This window comes from Labrus mixtus, chromosome 18 (assembly GCF_963584025.1).
Source record: "Labrus mixtus chromosome 18, fLabMix1.1, whole genome shotgun sequence".
Lineage (NCBI taxonomy): Eukaryota > Metazoa > Chordata > Actinopteri > Labriformes > Labridae > Labrus > Labrus mixtus.
In genome coordinates this window covers 2,730,782-2,754,264 of record NC_083629.1, presented here as the reverse complement: position 1 = coordinate 2,754,264, position 23,483 = coordinate 2,730,782, and the positions used below count along the sequence as shown (strand labels likewise).

The following is a 23,483-nucleotide window of genomic DNA, read 5'->3' as shown; positions in this document are numbered from 1 at the left end:
TCCAAGAGATACCCTTTGTGTTTCTTGTGTTTTCAAAGAAACCAGATCAAGTGTAATAGATAAATTGTCTTGAGATGTAAGATGTTACACAAAAGTGACTTGTATTGGCTTGTGTGCTTACCACACTGTCAAGCTAGCAACGCCCTGTTAGAAATTAAAGCTTGTTTACAACAATTTAACCTCTCATGTATTTTAGATATGGTACTCACACAAGTTTTTTTTTAAAATTGTATTGAAATGTTTGTATTTAGGTAAAGATTAGGTGTGAAAATAACTTGGTTAGCTTTATGAGAATGACCGTTATTTTATCGTAACAACAAGAACCCGGGTACACACATAAGTTAGACAACTAGTGTAAGAGCTTTATGTGATAAAAATGGGTTTGTACAGTAGGACTGGATATTTCCCACAACCCCACGATATGATACATATTGTGATATACATTGATTTGGGATAATGACCATGTCCTACATAGAATTTACTACAACACCTATGTTGTATATTTATATATACTTTTTATTATTGTTAATATTATTGTTTTTTTTGTTGATAATTTATTCACTTGTTTCTATTTCTTTTACTGCTCTTACCGTCTTATTGCTGTTCTCTTTTGATTTGCTTTGAGCTCTTTTAGTTTCTTACATCTTTTTAAATCTTTGCTCCTCTTGGTCTCAGCTCGTGTTGTTGGGTTCTTGTGTTTCCTGGGTTCTTATGATGGTTCTTGTGATGGTTCTTATGATGGTTCTTATGATGGTTCTTATGATGGTTCTTGTGATGGTCGGGTTATATATGTTTGTTGGTATCATGCACTATGGATTCTTTTCTGTTGAATTGTATTGAATTATTTTTAGTATTTTTCATTTGTTATGTTCTTGCTGTTGTTTATGTTCTTCTGTGTTTGGTTTAGTTTGTTCTTGTTTTTGCTGTTTGTCGAAGCACTTTGTAAACCTGTGTTTTTAAAAGGTGCTATATAAATAAAGTTATTATTCCTTATGTTTGAGAATAACATCAGAGGAATATTACGGATCAAAATCAGGTCCTCAGAGGTCCTAGAAATATATAAGAATATTTTAATCCCAGAGCTTTGACCATGGTGTTATTGTGAACTGCATCATAGATCTATTGTCTTTCACAGCTTTGCAGCCACATCGATTCTGTAACATCTGCATCGATACATGTATTTGCAAGGAGCACATGAAGATATATCGCCATATCGATTTTTTGAACACAGCCCTAATGTACAGGGTTATATTTTGAAGCACGAGCAGCTGACGGTTTGTTAGATTATACTTAAAATACATGGTGAGATATTAGGGTGAACCACTAAAAGATGCATGAGCTGTCCCTTTAACTATGCAATTCTCAGTAACTTTTAATCAGACCATACATTGTTCAAAAACTGTATAAAAATATGACAGTTTTCTCTCCTTGTATTACGAGTATATCATTCAAATATATCAGAAAACTTTAATGAACCCAAGATGAGATCTACTGTAGATCATAACAGCACGAGTAGTATAAATCATCAGGCATGATAAGACAAACATATAAATCATACACATTTGAATAACAATGAACCACTTACAAATGAGAGTGAAACACACGGATACAATGTATGAGATAGAAAACACTTAGGCCTATAAAGGGAAGAAAATAAGAACAATCAAAGAAGATTTGAGTGGACTTGCATAATTTCCTAGTTGGCAGTCCTATCCTTGTGTTTATGTGTTTTTCTTTACTTAGTAACGGATTTGTTTTTCCTCTGCTGGTTTCTAGGTGGTAACACTTCCATAGATAACAACTCAAAACATGACGGTGATGATGGAACGTCCTTCCTGGGCCCAGAGGGAACGCCATTCCTCTACCCTCTGAAAGGTAATGTGACAGGAATCTAGGAGGTACTTCACTCAGACAAAGTCGTCAGCAGTCAGCATCTATAGCACCAAAAAAATAGCATTCAGCAATTTATATGTTTGTAGGTGAGAGTTAATGTGTTTTTTATTTATTTATGATAATTATGAGGAAAACAGTTTTTGATATTGACATTGTAAATAAGCTTTTTGTTGTAGTTTCTCTATCATGAGTATTCACAGCTCATAACTAATACAGATCTGTACTCGTGTTTGAGAATGAGTTTCCTCACCCTCTGACATCATGACATTGTAAAACTATAACATAGATACTGGCAGCCATGGATGGGTGAGAGCCTTGAGGTTTCTTATGTTATAGAAATCCAGATTATTTAATTTATTGGAACAATAAATGCCAGCTGCCCCTCCTCTCTGTAATCCATTTATCCCATTTATTGACCAATCTGCTCGATTCTTCTTCTACATTTAAACTTGACTGGTACAACAACACAGTCAGACAGAACATTTCAGCTGTAGAGGTAAGCTTGTTTACCATCAATACATTCATCTTAGACTCCCTCTCCTCTCAGCTCTGTGGTGAGATAGGAAAAAAAGGGAGAAGATGGGAAAAGAAATTGAATGGCTTTTTTCAAATGGTCCTCCATTGGGCTCTGGGAAAGTACGAGCTGATATCTCTTTCCCATTGAGCTTAAATCGAGGTGATGCTGTCTGCTGAGAGAGTGCCTCCTTCAACAGCGACACTCCTCTGGTTTTTCATCGGCGTTAATTCATTTCTTACTGTGGAAAAAAAATCTTTAATTTGTCTTTTTCAGAGACTTTCAGTGATTTTTGTCCTGAATTTTCCCTGCTGCGTTTTTCAGGATATTTTCCAGAGTGACAGCACTTTAAGTCATCAACTAATGCTAGAGGTTGCCAGGTTGGCCATGTGTGTCTGTTATCCACAGTAACCATGCATAAAAAGAAAATACCTTAGTACAACCCCAGGGTGAACAGGCTACTGTGACATCGACTTAATAGTTACAGCTAAGCCATACTGAAAGAACACACCGTCTTTTTTTTTCTTCATAAGATTTATTTTTGGGCTTTTTGTGCCTTTATTGGAGAGATAGGACAGTGGATAGAGTCGGAAATCAGGGAGAGAGTTGGGAATGACATGCGGGAAAGGAGCCACAGGTTGGATTTGAACCCGGGCCGCCCGCTTGAAGGACTGTAGCCTCAATACATGGGGCGCATGCACTAACCAATGCGCCACCAGCGCCCCAACACACTGTCTTTTTAATTGAAGTTTACAGTAAATTACAGTAATTCAACAAATGAGCATCATGCTGTTTAAAAACGAAGACTTGGACCTTGCAATTGAAAACTTAAAGTCAGTAATGAATGAAGTAAGAAGTATGCCTTTTCTCTTCTGTATTTTTACCACCTTACTCACCTTTGCGCTTCACCCCCTGCTGGCAGTTATAGAAAGATATCTTTAAGGCACTTCTGCATCAGCTTCCAGACACTTTAACCCTACATCTGTGTTAAAGTCTTTATTTTCATGCTGGAGAAACAGTTCACATGCTGATTTAAAGCTATTGAATTATCACTAGGCCTGACTGATTGAAATTTTATACAGTACAGTATAGGAGGTCATAATATCTGTAATTATCTTAAGGTCGGGGGTGTAAGAGCACTGTGGTTTGATGTTGTAATCACCAATGGCTACATAGGTATTTCCTTCGCTGCTTGAAGTGCAGAGGCACGTTGTCAAGCTCAAAGTAGAACAGCAGGTGGAGTCTGAGAACCCTGCTGGGTGCACTGAAACCTCAAAAAGGATCAAAAAAACATGCTATTAAAGTTGAAAGAGGCAACGGGTTAGTAATACAGCAGGCTAATATACTGAAAACACGCTGCTTCTAAACCAAGGTGTTGGAGAATAAAAGAGATCGTGTTGTGGTTTTTAAGTCAGGAGAGTGACAACACATCTTACTGACTTCTCTCTGCTGAAAGACACAATAGGATTTTAGTTTGCATGGTATCCTTTGTGTCAAGACTTGGATTCAAAATCCAGAAGTAATGACAATTAGCTTCCAATGTAGGTCATAGATACACATGACCAAAGATCGAACTATAAACCCTAACAACAAAGATGATGTCATCTGTATCAAAGCACATGTGAGGTGTTGTTTGCTGGTTATGAAACAGATTAAGATTATTACTAATGCATCTTCATGATGACCATCAGCAACTCAACAACACCTTTGTATCAAGCTTCAGATTTACACTGACCTGGATGACTGAGGACCTACACATATTTATTTTTAATGCCTGAAACTGCTGCTGTGAGGTATCAAGCTAAATGTTAAAACAGCAGACATGGTCACAAGGCAAAACAGACTGAAACAAAAACATACTTTTTCAAATTCATCAAACAAAGTCCATCAAAAGTCCAACTTAAAAAATCAAAAGGAAAGAGCAGATACACTCAAGGAGCAACTATGTAGGCACGATCACATACTGTAGGTTGTGTCTGAAATCACACACTTGTTCCCTACTCGTTGTTTATTGACTTATAGTACATGCAGTGGACTATAGTGCAATCATTTAAAAAAACATTACTCACTACTCTCTCACTCACCGGCCGCTCACAGTGACGTCATTGCTGTTCAATAATTAAAACATGCAGCTTAACGCCGACTGAGGATCAATAATAACAACAATATAACGGCATGAATTTGAGTGATAACTCATATAAATGTAAAATACTGAATATTTAATAAATATTCAAACATAGTCTCGCAAAAATATTTGAACCGCAATGCATCATGGTATATACTGCTTCCGTACTGACCATCGGTTGTTCACTACTTTTCACAATGCATTCTGGGATACTCCTCTAGCTTCCATTGTTAAAGGTGTTTTTGGTACTTACCAGTAATCTCTTGGGTTGGAGTAGTATTTTACAGACTGTGTCCCAAGATCAACAATAACTCCACATCAATATGCAGAAAACATCTGTACTTTAAAAATGAAGGCTTTCTACTGTTTCTAGGTTAGATTGATGTGTTTGTAATTATAAATCTGATTTAAAAAATGATGAGAGAAAATAGATTCTGCTAATGAGTGCATTTGCTTTGCTTACTGAACAGCCAATGACTTATTCATGTTAGACTGATTTGTTGACGCTTCCTGAATTTTACAATTAGGATAATTGGTTTCTTTATTTCTAAATTAAGGTAATGGAGGTTGTAAAAATCTTTTAAAAAACATTTTACGAGGCTATGAGTTGTTGCGGGTGGAGGGCAGGAAGTCAGCTGGATTTCATTCCGGCCGAGACCGCAGCAGATTGTTCCTCTGATTAACACGGTGTCCGTTAGAATCAGTTAATTCATTTGGTTTTGACAGTTCATGGTTCATGATGAGCTGCCCCGGCTTCATTCATCTCTTTTAGAGCATTCATGTTGCTAAGTGCTGGTCATGAAACAAACGCTGTTCTCTTTACGCCAAACAGATTAGATTCCCGTGTAAGATTGGTGTCACTGCAGCACTCTTATGCTTCTGGGGCTGATAGCCGAGCTGTCAGTATCTTCACTACGGGAATAAAATCATTTTTCATTTAGAAACATGGTTAAAAACAACGGTCACGTGATGTGAAACCCAGAGAAAATAGTCGACTGGAAACATCTAAATGTCCTGTTACAGATAGCACTGATGTGCTAAAGGTCATCTAATAGAAGTATGTCTTTAAAGTCTTTATATGTGATTTTTCACACTTAAATGTAATTTGAGTTTGAGTTTTCAGAGTCCTATCTTCAGTTTGTTTACATCGTCGGGACGGCCGGCTGACTCCTCCCCTCGTGTATAAAAGTTGTTTAATTGAGGGACTAGAGAAAAGAAGAATAACATACTGTACTCACTGCTTAACTGTGTTTCTAGATCACGCTCATTTCAGGTAAATTTACATGCAGTGTGAAGATACGAGCATAATAAAGATAGCTAGCATTAGCATGCTAACACAACAATGCAGCGCAAGTTGTTTTGGTTTCATGCTGGTGCTCAAGGGCGACATCTGCTGGATCAAAAAATCGCATATAAAGACTTTAAGGGGACACACTGGCCTCATGTAGGTGATTTGATGCGGTGCAGAAACAAAAAGTACTGATAGTCAGAGCATCATATTTAACAGCAACATATGATTTGACTGATTCTGAGACAGGATCAGCTCTGACATACTACACACTGGTTTAACTAATCCAGTTTATGGCATCTAAACAAAGGGACATTTGCTTTTCACCCATTGAGTCATCATTAATGTTTTGATAAGTAAGAGACCAAAATGAGTTATCTGGTGGGACAGTGGTTAGAGTGCGCACCATGTATGGAGGCTGTAGTCCTCCAGGCGGGTGGCCCAGGTTCAAATCCAACCTGTGGCTCCTTTCCTGCATGTCATTCCCCTCCTATCTCTCGAATAAAGGCACAAAAAACCAAAAAAATAATAATAATTTAAATTAGTTATCTCTTGGTGTATTGCTAATTATGAATACCATGGTCTATAAGACGTTTTATGTAACTGGGTAGATAAAGGAGGTGGCAGTAATTCTTTAATATGGATCTTTTCTAGTTGATGACACTGCAGAGATATTGATCTTATTTTACTGAGAGACTAATCAAATCATTTCTGTATCCTCTCCTCCATGCCGTGTGTGTGTGTGTGTGTGTGTGTGTGTGTGTGTGTGTGGTGATGTCTGAAGCTATGGATGGGGAAGGTGAGGTGATCATCAGTCCGGTGCAGAACTGCAGCCACTGTGAGAGCGGCGAGTGCCACGAGGTCAAGGACAAGGTCGTCTGCTACTGTGATGAGGACCTTATCCTGGCACCAGATGGGGTGTCCTGCATCAACGAAACAGGTCTGACACACACACACACACGCACGCACGCACGCACGCACGCACGCACGCACGCACGCACGCACACACACACACACACACACACACACACACACACACACACACACACAAAGATATCTAATTTCTCTCTTTCAGACAAATATATGTGGGATTAATCTAATTGTAGAGATGAGTTAAACTGTGTGTAATTGTACCTGTAATAGACCGTGGCTCCAACAAGAGATAATGAGTTAATCTACCAAAGTAATTAAGCCCGGGAGGCTCTGTACTTTTATTGAATCTTTATCTGTGGAAACATTTTTTTTAATAGTGCCTTAATCATTCTTAATAACTAGCAATCCTAAGGATTAACTACATGCTACAACCTTTAGCAGTGTTAGCTGGTGTTGAGACCTGTTCTGTGAATGTGCTGCAGTCAGATTAGAGCTCTTTATCTTATCATGTTGAGGATTTAGGGTGAAATGACACTCATGTTACTGGGGATTAGAAGTACATGTCATAATGCTGTTGATGCACCTGGCTCAGCTGATAACACCATGTCAAACATGACATCAAATCTGTTTTCACTGGAGGTTAAACTGTGAGAGAGAGAGCAGGAGACAACCCCCTGTGGATGTCGAATAGCCTCCTCAATTATTATTTGTCATCTCGGGTGAATAATGAGTTTATGAATGTAGGTCTAAAATGAATTCATATGGCATTATGTCACTTTATAATTCAACGCCACATAACAGGGCTATTACCATCTCAATATTGTCTTAATAACCTGGAGTGTCTCCTTGCTCGATAATTTGCAAATCTGTTCCCTGTAATGACAAGGGGTGGATAATTCTATGATGCTGGGTCATAAAAGGTCACCGCTCTCTCTCACGGTGTGCACATTTGTTCCTCAGCTCAGATGGAGTAAAATGAGATCTTCCCTCTACACTGAAATGGAATTGACATGCAGTCGCCGTCGCCACTCCTAAGCTCTGTTGTGTCATCGCTTTCACATCATTAATTAAGTTGGGGATCAGAGTGGTGAAGTGAATGTTAATACTCCCCTGGGGGAGATAACGACTGAGAAACGGTGTTGTTTCCACTTGTCTCACAGAGGTGTCCCTGCTGCCCCCCCAGCCGTCTCTCTCCCACCTGGCTCTGGGTCTGTCTGTGGGCACCTCAGCACTCATCGCCGCCCTGCTGCTGGCCGTGTCTGGAGTCATGATAAGTAAGTATAGACGTGATATTTCTAATGTTAGAGCTGAAGAGGCCTTTTGGTTGAGACTCTCAAAGTCTTCAGTTGCCGTTTGGATCAAGCTTTATATCTTTAATAAATCTCTTAAACAACTCCAGCCCTGCTCAAAAATATCAAATATTGAGTAATTATCAGGAATTTAACCCTTTAAATGCCAGTTTGATTACATGATTCTGGCTTAGTGACTTAAGAGGGTAGTCAATTTGTTTCACAGTGTTCTATTGATCTATTAAAAAAGTGCATTCCAAAATTTGTCAAGAGAGAGTCTTTCTTACAAAAAATGGTGCCATATGCACTAACACAGACAAATACTGGCTAGATGAAGAGGAAACATTTGACCAAATGGACAAACATGACCATAGTGATGCATGAGGGTTAAAATCTGTCGGATAGAAAAACACTTTTTTTAAATTAAGACCCCAATAAACTGCAGCAGATATATATCTATACGATGTGTGATTTCGTAATTTGTAGATAAATATAGTCATTATTATGTATTAAAGAATACAACTATAGAGTAGAAGTTGTTGGTAAACGTACATTTCTTTCCTGGAACAATAAATATTTACTATTGTGACTCTGGCAGCTGTGGCAGTAGCAGCTGGAGAAAAAAAAACTAGAGTCAAAGTAATGAGATGCTTTTATTTTGGAGGGATTATGGTTAATTAGCAGATCAACAAGTTATTGGGTAGATCTCAAAGGTATTCAACAAATTCTAACCTTTAACATAACTGGCCAAGTAAACCAGTGAATCTGTGTTAGTGGATCAGGGGTCAGATGTGAAATCTGATGGGTCAAGAGGTTTTTAATATTAAACAATTTAAGATTAAAGGTGACTATAGCCTTGCTTATAACACGGATGCAGATGGAATAGGACTTCCTCAGAACCCCTGGTTGAGGAGAACCGAGGGCAAATCCAAAATGTAGCGACTTCACACGATAAAGCTGATAAACTAACTGTAAATTAAAAGTTAAACTATTTAATACTGACCATAGAGGGCCAGACTGTGACGCTAAAAGTCTGAGAGTTTCACATCACATAAGTACTTGTGTTTACTGCAGACACATGTTCAAACTGTAACACACACACACACACACACACACACACACACACACACACACACACACACACACACACACACACACACACACACACAAAGTTCTGCAGTGCCAGGCCTGGTCCCTCTCAGACAGCCCTCAGCAGCTTGTTGTCAGATCGGGAAGTGATCCGTCTGCTCTCAGGCTCTTACAGCCAGACAGATTCTCTTATTGAGCCATCATCTCCTCCACACACACGCCCACGCTCACTCTCACGCTCGTGGACAAACACACACATCCAGACTCTCTCTCACACACACACACACACACACACACACACACACACAGCAGTAGCCCAGGCGGGAGCTGAGGAGGTGTGGGACTGCAGCTGTGATGAATGAAATGCGCTAATGATGGATGGCTGCTCGGCCCGCGGCTGACGGCCCTCGTACATTAGGCAGCACTTGGTAAATAAATAACTCCCCAACACACACATAAGCATACACACATACAATTCTTCCTGAGACTAATGTGTTCTCAGTCCTGGTCCAGGCTACCAGCTCTATCAACACTGTGGTTTTGTGGTGTGTGTGTGAAAACAACGTATCTACATACAAAAAGATGTTCTACATAAAGTGTTTGCAAAATGAAGGAAGGTGTGAGTTTTCCTAGATCTTCTTGTTGTTGTGTTTTTTTCTACTTGTGCGGTATATGTGATGAAGACATTTTCTTACAGTGTGGGCTTCAAACTAAACCTTGACCTATTTGAATATTTCATAGACAAATCTGGTATAAGAAAAAGAAGAATCAACATTTCACAGACACAAAGGAGTTAGCTTTTATATAAAATGATGCTAAACGAGCAAAAGGTCTTCAGAGATTAACATGATAACTGTAAAGCTTTGGCTGCCAGCTATACATTTCTACAAGAAGATGGGATCAAGGTTTTTGTTTATTATTTTTTTTAATTTGTCGTATCTCGCTTGTGTAACACAATTCCTTTTCTTTCATTTCCTCTAACCAGTGTACAGGCGCAAACACACAGAGCTGCAGTCTATTCAGCTGGAGCTGCAGAGTCCAGACTGTAAGCTCAGTAAGCTGCGAGCCTCCACCATCATGACCGACTACAACCCCAACTATTGCTTCGCTGGAAAGACGGCATCGGTCAACGACCTGAAGGAAGTGCCACGGCGTAACATCTCCCTCACTAGGTAACAGAGGCGAGATAAAAAGGTCCAACACTCTTATATGAGTCATTAAAAAGACATAATCCAACATGTGTTGAAAACACATTTCTACATCTGTGGTCGAATTATTGAGTCAAGAATAACAGGATCAATAAACTTGACAAATTGTGCGGTTAACAATAAATGTGATGAAAACCCATTAATACAAACTATTTCAATCAGGTGGTAACATAAATACAGAATGGTGAGAGAATTAGCAGTTTAAATAAAGCCTGAAATATTAAAGTGTAGCGATCCCAGCAAGCTGAGAAATTATTTTTGAAGGGCTCCTTTAAATTTCTAATGCATCTTTCATGTGTTTATAGTCACCCAGTTTATCATTCTGCTTCTGAATCTTTGTGAGGAATAGTTCTGGTGGACCCATCTAGATTTCAGCAGGTTGTGAATCAAGTGAAAGAGCTGCAAGGGGGAAAATGTAAAAGTTGGTTTGGTGTTAAAGATCACACTGCTGCAGGACCTTACACAGAAAGTGCTCCTGATATTAACTTTATTTGTGTGGCACTGTTTGAGTAATACAGCTCTGAGTGTTTGTTGACCTCTGTGAACTGAATCTTTGGCAAACAACCATTGTTTACTCCACGGGAGATCGTTGTGGGGACAGTTATAGTTATGCCATGTCTAACTCTTGGCTCCTGCTAATGTCCTCAGTTTTTAAAACTGAACTTAAACATTTCTCTTGTACGCCCCCTTGTTTGAAAGTTTCTGCTTTAATGTCTAAAATATAAATGAGATTATGAATAATGAATGTGTTGGTGTGTCTCCAGGGGTCTGGGTCATGGTGCTTTCGGTGAGGTCTATGAGGGTCTGGCTGTGGGGATACCGGGTGAACCGAGTCCGCTGCATGTGGCTGTCAAGGTGAGCTCCCAGCTGGACTCTGAGGGAAGGTCAGATTCTAAGTGAAACATACCAGGAGCTTCTAAACGTTTCATCAACTTTTGTACTAATAAAAAATGTTCTGGTGATAAATCATGGAGTTGAAGAATAAAAAAGTCTTCTATATTTTTTACTTAATTTTACTTGAAATAACTTAGTTGAACATGGGAGGACCGATAGCCTGGCGGTTGTCTTGCGCATCCCGTGTACAGAGGCTATGGTCCTCGTCGCAGCTGCTGTGGGTTCGAGTCCAACCTCAGCACTTAGCTGCATGTCGTCCCCCAATCTCTCCAGTCAACGTTTCCTGTCCCTCTTCAGCTGTCCTGTCTTATAAATGCAAAAATAGTCCCAAAAAATAACATGAAACACTTCTTATTACTGAACCATTATCCACTATTTAACTTTATTTTTCACTGTTTTATTGTAATGATTTGATTGTTTCCCAATTTAAAGAATTAAATAACATGTTCTATACAAACAGAAGTGCTTTGCCATGGAATTAAAAGCTAAATGACAGGAGTGCTACAAATCACAATTCTCATGGTTTGATTTTGCATCACAGATTTATGTCACAGATAAATTCATTTTTTTGGGTCTGCCAAAAATATTCAAACTTTTCCCGTCGTCAGCGAGCCATGAGGGTAACTCTGTACTTTAAGTCAGATCAAATCACTATACCTAAATGTGCTGTAATCTACAAGATATTTCTTGAATGAGCTTTGATAATGTTGAACATGTAACATGATCACCCAGGTCATCACAGTCAGGATCAACTACTAAGAAATACAAATATTTGAACGCCTCTTTGTTCCCACTATGTCTAGATTCAACCCGGCTCTATAACAATACAAAACCATAAAACATGTTCAAAAATCTCTGAATTATGTTCTCTTTTTTTCCCCAATAGACCCTCCCTGAGGTTTGCTCTGAACAAGACGAGCTGGACTTCCTCATGGAGGCTCTAATCATCAGGTAATAGCCACTTACCCATTATCAACACTCTGCTTCTCAGTGGCAACAAAAGCAATTCCTGATACCCTTCTCTCCCTGCTGTGTTTCCGTCCCTGCAGTAAGTTCAGCCACCAGAACATTGTGCGTTGTATCGGAGTCAGTCTGCAGGCCATGCCACGGTTCATCCTGCTGGAGCTGATGACCGGTGGAGACTTGAAGACTTTCCTGAGGGAGACCAGACCCCGGCTGGTGAGACATACTGCTGTGTTACGCTCACTCCAATGCACACTGTTCTTCTCTTTGAGCCCAGGGATTGAAAACAAAAAGAATCATGAAGTTAGATCAGTCAGATCTTCACATATGTACCCATGTTTTCTTAACAACCACAATGTGTTTGAATCTGCCTATTATATTCACACCTTTCTCACTTGTGCTGTGTGTGATCAGGAGCACCCGTCCAGCCTGAGCATGGTGGACCTTCTCAACGTGGCCAGAGACATCGCTAAGGGCTGCCAGTACCTGGAGGAGAACCAGTTTATACACAGGTACTTCAACAGATGGCCATACATTTATCAAACATAAGTGCCAAAACAACAAGTGTGTTAGAATCAACAAATACAGGGCAGGAGTATGAAAAGCATATATTGTTTTCTGTAGCTTTTTATTCCTCCTACCTAACCAGACCAGAGAGAAAAACACTGTGTAAACAATGCAGAGTCCATGTGGATATGCACAAACATATGGTAAGCAAAAGAGCATCAGAAAATCCACAGACTTCCCCACATTCATCTGCTGACTTCTAGCCACTATTATGAGCTGCCTGCATCCGTCCAAGCGTAACATATGGACTCTGCATGCCTTCTGCCTTCCCTATGATAGCAGAAAGGACAAGTGATGGGTTTAGCGTGAGAGCAGGCAGATGGGGAAGCCGGCTTGCCTTTTTACGGTCTGTATCCAAGGCACAAGTAAACAGAGTGCCCCCTACACATCCATATTCACAGCCTGGTGAACCAGGAGATGTTAATAAAGAATTTTAAAATCTTTCTCGCCTTCATAGATGTCAAGGAGGTTACATGTCAAAATGGGTCAAGAACTGCTCCTGCAATCAAATCAAGACAATTGATGTGCAGCCATCCTCCCCCTTCATTCCAGTCTCTTTGACTTCCTGGATATTGGTCAATGACAAACGAGGCCTATTAAACCTTGTTTGCTCCAACGTGGCACAGTAAAGCCCCATCAATCCACCTAATGGCCGCCTCTTCTCCGCTGAATCGTGAGCTTCTACACAGCCTTCACTTCTGTATTAGAATTCACCCCAACACTGTCCTTGAGGTTAATTTCATTTTTTTATGGAGGTATGTTTACTCAGGGTTTAGTAAAGGGTAGTAGATGAGGTAGGTTGAAGGAAAAGCAGCTGCTCAGAAACAAAAAGCTGCTTTTCCTCGGGGATTACAGGACTGCATGATAAGTCATTGTGTTCCCAAACACTTTATATTACAGGGTTAATGCTTCCTGAGAAAAACTCACTGGCTTCTGTTTGTGTCTTTTTGTTTTTTCTGTTATGGTATTTATCCCATTTATCCAGCAGTTTTTTTTTCTCTTAAAGCAGCCTTTCAGTATTTTAAACCCGTGCCCTATTTGTTATGACGTCTTGGTTATTAAAAGGTAAAAAGTTGAGGAATTGCTGCAGTTGATTGTTTAAGCCGGGCAGGTTTGAAACAACTTAAAACAGAATCATTTGGGACAACACACCTAACAAAGAACATCCATTAAGTGCTGGGATGATCCACTGAGATTCTCAGATTGTAATTAAAACACTGAAAACAGAATGCATCTCTACAGTAACACAGCAGTTATATTTGCTCTCAACATATTCACCACAGAACACTTGTTTTTTCCTTGCAAATGGATTCTAGTTCTGGTTCAAGGTTGCTTCAACCAGCTAGTTTCCGTTATGTGGATACCAGCTGACCCTCGACTTCAAGTCACTCAGCAATGCTGGATTGTTAAATTGAGTCTGGTGGTATTAAAGAAACTAAAATGGTGTTGCTGGTTAATAAAAATGACCTTGCCTTGACAACGAGCTCTATTTCTGTAGTGATTCTTATTTTCAAAGTAACAGAACAGAACACTTTGAGCAATTAAGTGGCAAAACAAGCAGTAGATATCGGATGAACTTTAATAAGTTGTATTTGCATTAAATGATTATGTTGGGAATCTGCTAGGTAAAGTGTCTCCTGGAGCGACTCCAACCTTGTTGTATGTTTCCGTTTAGATATTTAGGGAGCTCAGTTCTGTTAACACAAACTATAGGTGTTGAAACACTATCAGATAACAAAATCAGTTTAGAAAGATGTGTTAAAGAAAGCAGAATCCCCCTTCAAGCTCCTTCATTATACAGCAGTCATTGTAATCACATTGTTACCTCCTGAAAGGATACTCTGAGCTGAGGAGAGTCAGGTAGTTGAATACAACCTCGGGTGCTAAAAAAGACTAATAACACACAGATTGTTCTCTGAGTGCTGCAGTGAAATGGCTCTTTAAACTGCTGTTAAAAAGGACAGTAAATAAAGGTCTACAGTCTGCAGCCAGTTACCATTGTTTAAATAACAGGCTGCTCTCATCGCTGTGCTGCATGTACAATAGCACCGTGTCCTTCCCTGAAGCTCTCAGTGAGCAGTCTGTGACACCTCCTGCTGCCTTTCAAGGCTCGTCCTTGCCTACGAGCACAAACAAACCATTTGCATGAATTCTTCCGAGCCATTAAACAAGGACTACTTGAGTTTAGCTTCTGCACCTCATGAGAAAGGCCTTTGTTATGAGTGAACTCCCACATGCTGATTGTAGTCGTGCAATGATAGAAAATATTTGTGTTTTCCTGAAGCAGCTGAGATGCACCTAAATGTATTGATTGTTTCACTACTATAAGAAGTTCCACAATCGAGGATATTCTCTGCAGCCATGTTGATATCTTAGTTCACTGACTTCCCTAGCTTTGGTCAGACTCGGACTCAAGCAAAGTAAGAAAAACTGATCTTTTTAGAGATAAACAGAAAAGCAAATGGATGCCAGAGACACAATGTTGTTCTTTATTCATGCTAAATAATTAAATATCAAACTTGCAGTCTGCTATAGTATTACGGGTTGAACAGTTCCAAACACTTTTGGCACGTCAAAGTGGAGCAACCATGCATAGAATAGTTCCTGTCTTAAAAAGCTCTCACTTTGAATCAGTCTGAATTATTACTTTATCCTCATTGTGTCATTTCATATTCAAGTAAATCAGAGGCAAAACATCCAAACTCTTGTGTTCCTATCCACACAATAACAGAGCTCAGTGCTCTGCTTGTTTTCCATTTGCAGCCCTCCTCTGTCTCATGATCCACTTTGAGCACAGTGTCACATGATGTTATTTTGATGTTGAATTCTGGGTATTTATTGGCCCTCGTGCACCACTTGCCTTTGGTCTGAAGAGGAGCAGTGTGCTACCAAACATCACTTCTTAAGATGTTCAGAAAGTTCAATGCCCGGGGAGCAGGATATGGGTTGAGTGTAGGCTCTAGTTCTTTTTCCCCAGACAGTAGCAGAGCTCACTGTGTGCACTACTGTATTTTCTCAAAGACTCAACGACCCCCGTACAGTGCAAATATGAATTGTATGAATTTCCTCTTCCTGCATATACAGCAGAACATTTCAATCTTTCCTGTGGATGCACCATGTGGGCAGAGCTATAAAGGCTCTTTAGGAAACTATACCAGCTTGCCCAGGGCAACTTGATAGTTACACTGAACTTCAGATCCAAGGGGGGAGCATCTGTAGGTGTTTCTTCCACAGAACTCTCTTATACATGCAAATATATGAAAAAGTTATACCAGAGAGGAGACACAATGTGAGCCAAGCTGTGTGAATGTCAATGTTCAGGAAGTCTTACTCTATAGACAGTTTACACCTCACATTTAAAATAACCTAAAGCTTGGCCACCAAACCTTTTTTTCTTTTTTAAACTGACATTTCTCTATTGGACTGATTACTGTATGCACATGCAGTGACCTGACTGACCGTGTTTTTGTATTTTCTACTTTTAGGGACATTGCAGCTCGAAATTGCCTACTAACCTGCAAAGGATCGGGCCGCATGGCAAAGATTGGAGATTTTGGGATGGCCAGAGACATTTACAGGTAAGATTCCAGCACATATCACTGATTGATGTAGGACAGCAGGCAGGACCCCCTGAGCTGGACCCCAAATCAAGAGATCTGGTTCTGCAAGACCAGTTCAATCAGGAGAGACTTAATTGAGAATGAACAATTATTTATTTAACAATAAATGTGCAACAATTTAGATTTGAATGTACAAAGTCTTTGGGGGATTAGACTCCATCGTGACGACTTCATGTACTCTGAGGGGTAATGAGGCCGACAGCAGGATAGGATACCCCCCTATGGAGTCTAGACACTGGTGGTGGTGAAGAGGAATGGAGGCTGTGCTGAGCCTGAATCTGGACTCTGCTGAGCTGGAATGGAGGTGACTGGGGCAGTGGTGGGTTGCAGCGCTTGCCCTGAAATGACAGGATGACTGTGGAAGAGAGAGAACTGTTTTAGCATTTTGCTGCAGCAGGATGATTGGTTGAGAGAGGTTGTGCCCAAATCTGGTTGGTTAATTACTTAAATAATAAACGCCCATTATGAGCTGATCACCAGAGCAGGTAGACAGAGGAAGTAGTTTAGGTTGAAGTGAAAGGATGAATGAATTTGTGAAAGAATATAAGCCAGTCTTCCTGTCTGAACTTAAGCTGAGCTCCATTATACATTTCAAAAATAAATAATGTTGAAATATCAAGTGAACAATGACCCCCTGATGATTCAAAAACACAATGTTTTATGCCAGCTATGTTTAAATGGACATATAATATTCATAATGCTGTTAAAGTGTTCTAACTCTTTACTGAAGAGTTCTTCCTTCCATGTGATTGTAAGTCCATGTATTTATCAGAAACACTTTTAAAACTCTGACTAGACTCTTCTCCTCTGTCGCATGAATGAACTTCCAAACTCCATGTGATCTGCAGAGTCTCTCTGCACCTTTAAGAAAAAGCTAAAGACCCAGCTCTTTCATGAATACCTACTAACTTAATGATGATGGTCTCCATATTATTGATGATGATGATGGTTGTGACGATGGTTTTTGTTTGATAACGACGACTTATAAGATGGTTTCTATACTGATTAGAGCTCTCAAGAACTGCCCTCAATGTTGTGCTTTACCTCTGGTCACTTCCTGTCAGCACCTGTGTGTCCAATCAGACTCAAAGCTGATCGTTTGCTCTTACTGACATTGTTCCCTTTTTTCTAGATCCTTGCTTGTGTTGTACTTACTCTCTGATGTACGTCGCTTTGGATAAAAGCGTCTGATAAGTGAATTGTAGAATTTGTAGAAAACTGGAAAATATTCACTCTCATGTGAAAGTGTTTTTTACTCTTCACCTACTGCCGTACTGTGGCCTTCTTCTAATCTACCTCAGCTCATCAGTGGCCCCAAAAGACCCTCATTATTCTCAGCTCAAAGTTTTTTTAATATGGCTACCACCATTTCACATGACACCGCTTAAATGAAGACACAATCCAGCAAGGGAAATCTACTAAGCCTTTCATCTGGTGAGAAATTAGAGCATGTGTCACAACATCCAGCTCTCTTAACGCAGCGCTTTCAGAGTCATCACAAGAGCAAAGTCACTGTGAGAACATACGGGAGAGATTGTTGCACAACACCCCCGGGAATACGTGTTACGAGCGCTTGATTTAATTGCTGATGTCAGTTTTTCAGGTGTCTCCATGTGATTTTGTTTTTATCTCCTCAGCCTGGAGCCCAGTTCAGGGTTTTTTTTTATTATCATTGTTTGTTTTTTTGATGGAGGGACGGTTGCTTAATGCAGCTGGTGTGTTTTTTACTGACATGGGAGTCCTTTAGATGCTCACAGGGGAGGGGTGTCACAATGAGGGACCAGGGCATGGCTTAATGTTAGCTTTTTATACTATGGGAGGGGAGCCACAGGAGTGCTTACATGAGGGTTTCCATGGACTTTCTGTCTCACACACAAACTGCGGTAAATAAAAACTGAGCAAACAATTGCTTCCAGTCTGTCATAAACTGTGAGGAAGCATTTGCTGTGCCTTCTGAGCAGAATAAATATTTTACCTTGAATGACCACGTCCTCATGGGAACTCTCAACAATGATGGGCAGTGTAGCTGTAGGTAGTGTTCATGTCAGTGTGGTGCACACACGTGCAGAAACACTCACAGTGAAGGCACAACAAAGGCGTTTTATTCGATAAACACACACAAGTATCAGGCTTCACGTTGTGTTCTATTATCTGTCTCCATTCAATACAGTCTGTTTACTGTTGCCTTTAATACTTCACTATCTGCCAGCTCCCCCCCCCCCCCCCTTTCTGCACTCTGAAGAAACACACACACATAAAACACCTATTTGTGCTATAGATTTCCTGGGACTGTATTTAAGCCTCCTTAATCTGCAGCTCAGCTTTCAGCCTGTGCTGCTGCTGTTCACTGTGGTAATAAATATGTCCAGAAAGCCCGAGCTAAAGAAGAAGAGGTCGATCCACTGATAAGGGGATTATCAGTCTTATGCTCTACATTTCACCATCCCTCAATCCTTTCCAAATATTTCAGCATTTTGTGATGGGCAGATAACAGACTGAATAGCAATGTGCCAAAGTTTCATGTGCTGGCTCTTCTTTTTAAAGCTTTATTTCACTTCCAGGGTCAGAAAAAGCGACGACAGTAAATAAATCCTAGGAGATTTTCGGCAGCCTGATTTGTGTGAACTATTTATCACTAAAATCAGCTTTTTTAGGGCAAAAAACACCGGATTCACTGAGTGCCCAAAGCCAGAACTGTTTGATCTAATTGCATCTTTTGATGTGAGTCTTCTTCACTAACTATTTTCTTTTTAGGGTAGTCTGGAAAATTAGAGTGATACAGGAAAAGAGGGCCTGCACAGATGATAGCAGAGCCATTTAGTCTATTATTAGTAGACTTAAAAAAGGGAAAGAGAATTGATCATGTTACTGTGAGTGATGGATAAAGGTGTTGGGCGTGGACCTGTGACTACTCTGCAATTGCTCTAAGCTAATCTGTCAAGCAAACAAACTCCACTAGTGATTGCTTTTTCTGCATCATTGATTATGTGTAATTTGCTTGGAGGCTAACTTCTTATGCCAATAGTTAGCTAAGTATATATTATGCTTGAAGCAATATTATCTGACAGCATATCATATATATCTATCTCTGCTGCCCTGAAGACACTCTGCTGTAGTTCAGCTAAATGAAGAGAGTCGATACTGAGGAAAACAATGTTCTCTTCTTCTTTTAACCTTCACTTCTGCATTTCAATTCAAGCAAATATTACACAAGAGAGACTTTTACTTTTTGTTGAAATGACTATATAAAGACATGTCTGCAGCAAACTGACTTCAGCTAGCTGTAGATTTCTTGGTGCAGTGATGCTCCAGTTCACCCGCTCAGGACTTCCTATCATCATCATCATCATCATCATCATCATCTTTATTGACAGACTTTGGAATCCATCAGAAAAACAGATTTGAAAATATTCAAGATAACACACAAGGCAATAACAAACAAAAACAAACAAACAAAAAACACCAGTATCAAGGGACTGTCGTTCATTTAAAACTAATTGTCCTATGACCTTATCTGTTAGCATTAATCAAGTAATCTTCATTAACCTAACAAAGTGATAAAAACTGTGAGAAACACAAAGTTTGTCACCAACTTTTCTTGGTTTGGTTTTAGGATAAGTTCAATGATTGGGCCAAATCAATGAGTCAACATGGACTTCTGCACAGGGCACAAACAGCAATCTCTTTTCCTGGAAGAAACACCCTGAGTGCAAAAACTTTGAGACCGCCAATATTAACCAATCACAGCACAGTAGGGCAAATCTGACAAGAAAAAGTACGACCTGAGAGGCTGCATATTTGGCCCATTAAAAATATTGTGATGGTAATTGTGCAAAGCTGCTCCACTGGAATCTGAGAATAAAAATATAGAGCAGGAGATGAGCATAATTGGTCTTCTAAGCTTTTTGTTATTCTTCTTCTCTCACCTGCTGTGGATGCCGTATCTGAGTTCAGGCTGCCTTCATCTTTTTTTTCCTTCTTGTCCCATATTGTATCCAGACTGTTATTGTCTTTTTATTATTTGTTTGTGATGTTTATTTTGTTTTTTTCTTACTTCTATTTTCTTCTAGCTTTTATTTTGGGGCATTTTGTGCCTTTATTTGAGAGTAAGAACAGTGGATAGAGTCAGACATGGGAGAGAGAGAGTGGGGAACGAAAATGGAGCTACAGGTCGGATTTGAACCTGGGCCGCCCGCTCGGAAGACTACAGCCTCCATACATGGGACACACGCACTAACCACTGCACCACCAGCTATTTTCTTTTGAGCTTTTATTCGTCCATGGAACACCAACTGAGCACGATGCTCTTTTCTCATCCTGCTTCACACTCACACCTGGGAGCTGCTCACTGTAATTACAGTCTCCTCCTGTGCAGCCAAACAGCAGCAGAGCAGTCTGTGCTTCACTTACTTTAATATAGAGGAGGTGAAGAAAAGAGTGTTACTGCTGTTTTCATCCAAGGACCCAAGGACTTGAATTGGCAACCTTCCAGTCACAAGACTATCTTCGGGCTATTACGGTCCTAAATATATTTATTATGAAGCCAGGTTTACAAATCACTGCTTAAAGAAATATTTTCATTTTTCTGTCAGAATCACTCGAGGGGAAACTAGAAATACTCAGCTGTAACAGCAAACAGAGCCAAATGCTGCTTTTTCTCAGCCAAAACACAGCTGACCACACTTGACTCAGATCTTGATGTGTGTCTGTTTTCTGTATGGACGCCATGATCGAGGCAAAGGAAGGAACAGAAACCCCAGTTCATGCCTGTGTCATTGCTGTGTGCCTCGCAAGTACAAGATAAACCAGCTCGGGATTCTTCTATTAACCCCGACAATCAGGCAGAGCAAAAGTCAGATCATTTCTATACTAACAGCAGGCGCAGGACGGCTTTAAATAAAATGCATCTGACGGGGCATGGTGAAAAAATGCCCCTATCAGAGAGCTGATACGGCCGCTTTCAAACACTGAATAAATTGCTGGATGTTGGACTTTCTCTTTTTACCCTATGCTTTTAAAAGATGATGCTGTTGCCATGGTGATTGTATTTAACAATAAATGCTGGTTTTTCATGAAACAACTCTGCCCTTATTGTAATATTAGCAGGAAAACAAACACCAGTACTGTTATAATTATCCTCAAAGGTACAATCTGGTGTTTTACTCTTCTAAGCAGCGTGTGTGTGTTTTGTGTATGTGTTTGTAGGGCAAGCTATTACAGGAAGGGTGGGCGTGCCATGCTGCCAGTGAAGTGGATGCCACCTGAAGCCTTCATGGAGGGCATCTTCACATCTAAAACAGACACATGGTGAGAATACCTAACTGTGATATGGCCTCTTGTATTACACACTTTGTTTGTGTGCTGTCCGTCCCTAACCACCTCTTCCCTGTCTGTTTTTCTCCTTCCTCTGTCCTTCATCTTCTTTGATCCTGACTCATATGTTCTTTTTAATTCCCTGTCTTGTCTCCATCTCATTCTTGTCCTCTGCTCTTGTCAGCGCTGATGATGTTAATAATTTATGACTTTGATTGTCCTCAGTCTCACCCTCTTCTTCCTTCCTCTGTAACTCATCCGTCCTCTCCTTGTCTGCCTTCCTCAGGTCATTTGGGGTTCTGTTGTGGGAGATTTTCTCATTGGGCTACATGCCGTATCCGAGTCGCAGTAACCAGGAAGTGCTGGACTTCGTCACCAATGGTGGAAGAATGGATCCACCTAAAAACTGCCCCGGGCCGGTGTAAGTGTAGATCTATACAAACATAGATGCTGAGTTCATGACTAACAGAAGGCTATGATCCCATGAGATGTAATTAAGCTCCTCAAGAGACAAGTATGCACAGCTATATATCATGTATACACATAAACAACATAACAAAAACACTAATACAGAGTTGGACATGAAAGGCTCTGATGAGTTGCTGATATTGACATATAAATGAGTTGTGAGCTAGAAGGCGTCTGAAACGTATTGGGCGAGATTGCTCTCACAGCTTGGATATAGAAACCACATCAACGGTTTGCTTTCATGTTTGCCACCCAATTTGGAAAAAGTCATGGGGAGATGATAGAGAGCTCAAAAACCATTTCCATATTGCACCGTATTTTTCACTCACTTTATAGATACCGCTTCTCTACTCCATTATACCATAGATATATGTACATGCACACACACGTTCACTGCCTCTCTTAATATAAACATTCGAGCCACACTTTGGCCTCTCTGTGATTTCACAGCTTTATCCTGCTCCTGCTCCCGTTGGCTGCGGGCTCTTCAGGTTACTCCGCATATCGTTCTGCAACCTGCTTTTCCTTTTTGTGAATGTGCATTTACAGACTTACATAAACACGTGCCTGCAGTGTGTTTTGTTTTGATGCTGTGAAACTGCCTCACATCTGGAAACAGTGCAGCATCGGCAGGTAGCTTTAGTATCAGTAAGCATTAAAGTATTTAAGGATGTGACATCACAGTTTGATTTTCCTGCATCACTGGTGGGATATGATGGATGAATTTGGCCCCATATTATTTTTGAACACAGTGGTCATTCTGGCTTTTGTGAAATCAACAGGACAGACTGTGCAGGTCACAGTTTTCTGTTTGTTTTTTCTCCACTCCTGCATGGAGGGGGCACTAAATGTTTCATTATGTGTTTTCAGCTTTGACCATTTATGTGTATTTTTGTAGGTATCGTATAATGACTCAGAGCTGGCAGCACCAGCCTGAAGACAGACCCAACTTCTCAACTATCCTGGAGAGAATCGACTACTGTTTACAGGTCATTAAACAAAACACACTTAAATACCCTGACTGACCTGTGGACTTCAATCAGAGCACTGTGAAAAATGATAACACAAGAAAAGTTTGCATCAAGCAACAAAAATATTCAGCATGAGAAGAATGATGTCATTTCTTATTGTTATCAATAGAAAAGTCTACTTATTGATCACTTCATTCATTTTCCTGTGGATTGGCCTTACCAACACTTTTTCTGAAATAATCACAACTTCTTTAGTGGTATCAAATTAATAAATAACAGCTTCATAGAAATCTATGACCGAGCTACTTAATGAGCCCTAATAGAAAGTGGAATTTTAATTCTAACTGGTCTAAGTCTGTTCTTATTCTGTCACATGTAAAGGAATTAAACGTCTGTATCTGTGAGAAT

General features: G+C 40.0%; 1 protein-coding gene and 1 long non-coding RNA gene across 3 annotated transcripts in view; one reads left to right on the top strand and one right to left on the bottom strand.

Moving 5' to 3' along the window:
• The window catches only part of alk (ALK receptor tyrosine kinase), a 385,940-nt gene that overhangs the window by 358,520 nt on the left and 3,937 nt on the right, over positions 1-23,483 (top strand). For both annotated transcript variants that reach the window (XM_061062375.1, XM_061062374.1), the window contains exons 17-28: positions 1,777-1,875; positions 6,605-6,760; positions 7,854-7,967; positions 10,057-10,243; positions 11,044-11,134; positions 12,060-12,124; positions 12,223-12,352; positions 12,551-12,648; positions 16,189-16,281; positions 21,529-21,630; positions 21,923-22,057; positions 23,003-23,093. In XM_061062375.1, the coding sequence (XP_060918358.1) occupies positions 1,777-1,875; positions 6,605-6,760; positions 7,854-7,967; positions 10,057-10,243; positions 11,044-11,134; positions 12,060-12,124; positions 12,223-12,352; positions 12,551-12,648; positions 16,189-16,281; positions 21,529-21,630; positions 21,923-22,057; positions 23,003-23,093 (1,361 nt within the window). The remainder of the gene's footprint in view (positions 1-1,776; positions 1,876-6,604; positions 6,761-7,853; positions 7,968-10,056; positions 10,244-11,043; positions 11,135-12,059; positions 12,125-12,222; positions 12,353-12,550; positions 12,649-16,188; positions 16,282-21,528; positions 21,631-21,922; positions 22,058-23,002; positions 23,094-23,483) is intronic.
• On the bottom strand, positions 12,266-21,503 carry LOC132992846 (uncharacterized). The gene is made up of 3 exons (XR_009676388.1): positions 16,219-21,503; positions 12,523-12,622; positions 12,266-12,401 (listed from the first exon to the last, which is right to left on the bottom strand). It is a non-coding gene; the product is annotated as an uncharacterized LOC132992846 (long non-coding RNA).